At 33.3% G+C, this 3,313-nt stretch overlaps 1 protein-coding gene across 8 annotated transcripts; it reads left to right on the forward strand.

Annotated features, from left to right (window-relative positions):
- The first annotated feature begins 205 nt into the window (after nucleotides 1–205).
- Nucleotides 206–2,667, forward strand: LOC111893849 (dolichyl-diphosphooligosaccharide--protein glycosyltransferase subunit STT3A-like). Of its 8 annotated transcripts, none has more exons than XR_006188758.2 (8): nucleotides 211–847; nucleotides 976–1,039; nucleotides 1,130–1,243; nucleotides 1,334–1,465; nucleotides 1,557–1,683; nucleotides 2,002–2,100; nucleotides 2,282–2,354; nucleotides 2,434–2,667. XR_006188758.2 is itself a non-coding variant. In XM_042899849.2 (7 exons), exons 1-5 carry the CDS (start codon nucleotides 675–677, stop codon nucleotides 1,608–1,610), a joined length of 483 nt encoding a protein of 160 aa, XP_042755783.1. In that variant the 5' UTR covers nucleotides 206–674; the 3' UTR covers nucleotides 1,611–1,683; nucleotides 2,002–2,100; nucleotides 2,282–2,667. The 8 variants fall into 8 exon arrangements, 1 of the variants encoding a protein (XP_042755783.1); XR_006188759.2 differs by having other exon boundaries at nucleotides 1,163–1,243; XM_042899849.2 differs by having other exon boundaries at nucleotides 206–847; nucleotides 997–1,039; nucleotides 1,163–1,243; nucleotides 2,282–2,667.
- The last annotated feature ends 646 nt before the right edge of the window (nucleotides 2,668–3,313 follow it).

Consider the following 3,313-nt stretch of genomic DNA (forward strand, 5'->3'; position numbering starts at 1 on the left):
GCTATTTTAATTAAAATTTCTTTTTTAATAAAAAACATAATTTTTCATTGCTTGAAAATTAAAAAAAAAATTTACATTGAAAATTCAAAAAACATTACATTGCATTACACAAATAAATAGATAAATAAATAAATAAAATAAATAAAAACAGACACATAACATTAAAATAATCCTAAAAACTTAAAAAACACAAATAAACACTACTTGAAAAATTGAAATAGACTACGGGTAAATAGAATACGGTCATTAATACATCCATATTAGATATGGGTGGACAAAATTAAAACCAACTTAAATGTTTAATTCAATAAAATATTGAAATATTGGGCCTGACATTACGAACCTGCCGGAGACGCAAAAAAGTTTATTTCTCATCCGTGTTTATTTATTTTTAGAATAAAATCTTATTACACCCAATATTTAGCCTTAAATTAAAACAGCTCCATACGTACGCCCTGTCACCGCCATCGCCACCGCCACCGACGCCGATACTCCCACCACCACCACTAACTGTTGCCGCCATCAGTAAGTTTTGATTTTACGTTCAAGGTGTTGCACTGATGCTTAATCCTTGATTGAATAAAGGAATTTAAATTTGAAACTCGGTGGTGAAATTTCTCCCGCCATTGGAGACTTGAGGAATACACATTTGTGTATGTGTTTCGCATCAGTAGATGAATGTAATGAACAAAGGTTTCATAGCAGAAACGTCAACAGTAGATAAAGGTAATGAACGAAGCGAGGGTTTAGAAAAAGAGTCTCAAGATTCTCTCTTAAACTTCTTTCTATGTCTGCCTTCGCTCTCCGTAGAAAATTCAGAAGAGCCGCCACATATCTCAAGCACACGGTACCATCTCTCTCTCTCCCTCTCTCTCACATGGTTAAAGATACTGAATCTTTTGGGGGAACTGCTTGTTTCTTGGTTTTCTGCATTTGTGTGCATGCCTACAACATGTTCGCGGAAATGTTTAACAGGTTGTGGTGAACACATGGCAGACCATTGAAAGAAGAATACACGTCGACTCTACTCTTTGTGATGGTACTCCGGGGACCGCTTTCTTGCTCTTGAAATTTTTTCCAGTGACTGGCAACAAGAATGATCTGAACACCTCTTCTTGCATTATTTCAGTTTTAGACTTTGTTATTGGTCATGATGTTGCAGGCATGCTTTTCACCTCTATTTGATGCAAGTTCCTTTCTGATCCTTTACATAGTAATGTTTGTATACTTTTGTAGTGTCATGGTAAGGATTCTATTTATTTTACATTTTTACCTTTTTTTCATATGCTTAATTTCCTGTCAACTTAAACTTTTTTGTCTAATGATATGACAGGTACAACTAATGCTTGTGCTTGCTCCAACTGCATGCATATTATCCGAAATTGCTCTTTCTGAAGGCTTTGATGTTTTCGCAAGATCAAATAAATTCTATGTATCTAGTTTATTTGAAAATACCCAAAATGAAGTAAGTATTTGCAATCACACACACACACACATGCACATCTTTAGTCCTCAAAATTATTTTATTGACTTTTTTGTTGACTTTGACCACTAAGGTTGGGGATAGAGTATTCAGCTCTTTAAATTGTGCTCACTTCTCATCCACGTGAAGGTCTTCATGTTTTTGATGATTTCAGAGAGGCTTACACATGGTTAAGCCATAACACTGAAGTAGATGATAAAGTAAGTAACTCACTGTATTCAATCAGCATTTATATAAGGTCTTAACCATGCTTAGGACTTAGGACTTAACTCACTCATTCACACACATACAAACACACACACTTGATGTTACCAAACAACAACAATGGCTAACAAGACAGTTATAGTTGATAATAACACATGGAACAACACACATTGCTACTGTTGGTACTGCCATGTCATCACCCGAAAAAGCTGATTGAGAATTTTTCAACTGTTTGGATGTCTAGTTTTTTTTTTAAATAATAATAAAGAATTGAAAATAAGAAATTAATTATTTGAAGTTTTCATCGTTGTCAGGTGTCGTGGGATACTCTAGTGATGATATAAAAAAGTTCCTATGGATGGGTGTGTATAGGAGGAGGCATCTTCCCACATATCAAGGAGCCTGATTATCTTGTATGTTTAAGTACTTAAAGTACTGTACTTTCATTTTTGTAATTAGTTATAGCATTGTACTTTCAAATAGTTTCTAATTAGGGCATTGTACTTTTAAAATATGGAAAATAAATTACTTCTATTTGATGTTTGTTTATCTATTCTAATAAATTACTTCTATTTCATTGTTATTTCTTATCAGGTCAATACCAAATTGGTTCACAGACGACTCCAACCATGCTAAACCCCCTTATGTACAAACTATCATATTTCAAGTAATCAGTAATCGACTACTTTTTTCTTGTTTTGTTTAACAATATAAGTAAGTCTGATTTTATTTATTTATTTATGTAGATTTGTGGAGACTGATGGTGGTAGAGGATATGATAAAGTTAGGAAAAGTGTAATAGGAAAAAAGCATTTCAAATTGACTCATTTTATTCCTGCATTTGAATATATTTTTCATCTGCCTAATGGATGCCTCTGTTAACAATATGTACTTCCATTGGTTTAGTTATATATACATATAATACGGTTCTAAATGGGTGTATTATATGTGGGAGGAGATTATATATGGAATATAATACGGTTCTGAATAATTGTATTATATGTGGTACAGCCGTATTATATGTGGTAATATATATGGTATGGAGAGAGATAGAGTACGGTTAAAGAACCGTACTCTATTATGTGATCAAATCTAATACACCCCCTTTAGAATTCCCTCATTTTCCCGTATTCTATACCCAAAACAACCGTACTCTATTTCATGTATTCTAGTAGTGAAAATAACTAAACCAAAATATACATAAAGTCATCCGAGATTGGTAATTTTTTTTTAAAAAAGTTAAGAGAGAAAGGTTTGTATTGTGTGAGAAAAAATGAAGTGTTTGTATATATATAGGAAAGAAAGACAAAAATGAATAAAAAAATTATTGCAAAGACCATTCAACGGTCAAAAACCTCAACAACCAATCACGATTCTTTGTAGTCTCTAGCAGTAGTGCGGCCTAAACTGCACGAAACCGCAGTCTAGGGGCGTTGTGCGCAACTGAGGTGGCACAAACTGTAGCCCCAAATCGTAGCCACACCCTCTAGTCTAATGCGTCCTGTACATGAATATGATATTGGCTTCAAGCTAAATGCCAATTAAAAAACCAATACAAAAACTGTCCTTTTTTTTTTTTTTTTTTGGTATAGTGGTATATATATGTTTTTCTTTATGTAATTCCTG

Source organism: Lactuca sativa, chromosome 2 (assembly GCF_002870075.4).
Source record: "Lactuca sativa cultivar Salinas chromosome 2, Lsat_Salinas_v11, whole genome shotgun sequence".
Classification (NCBI taxonomy): Eukaryota; Viridiplantae; Streptophyta; class Magnoliopsida; order Asterales; family Asteraceae; genus Lactuca; species Lactuca sativa.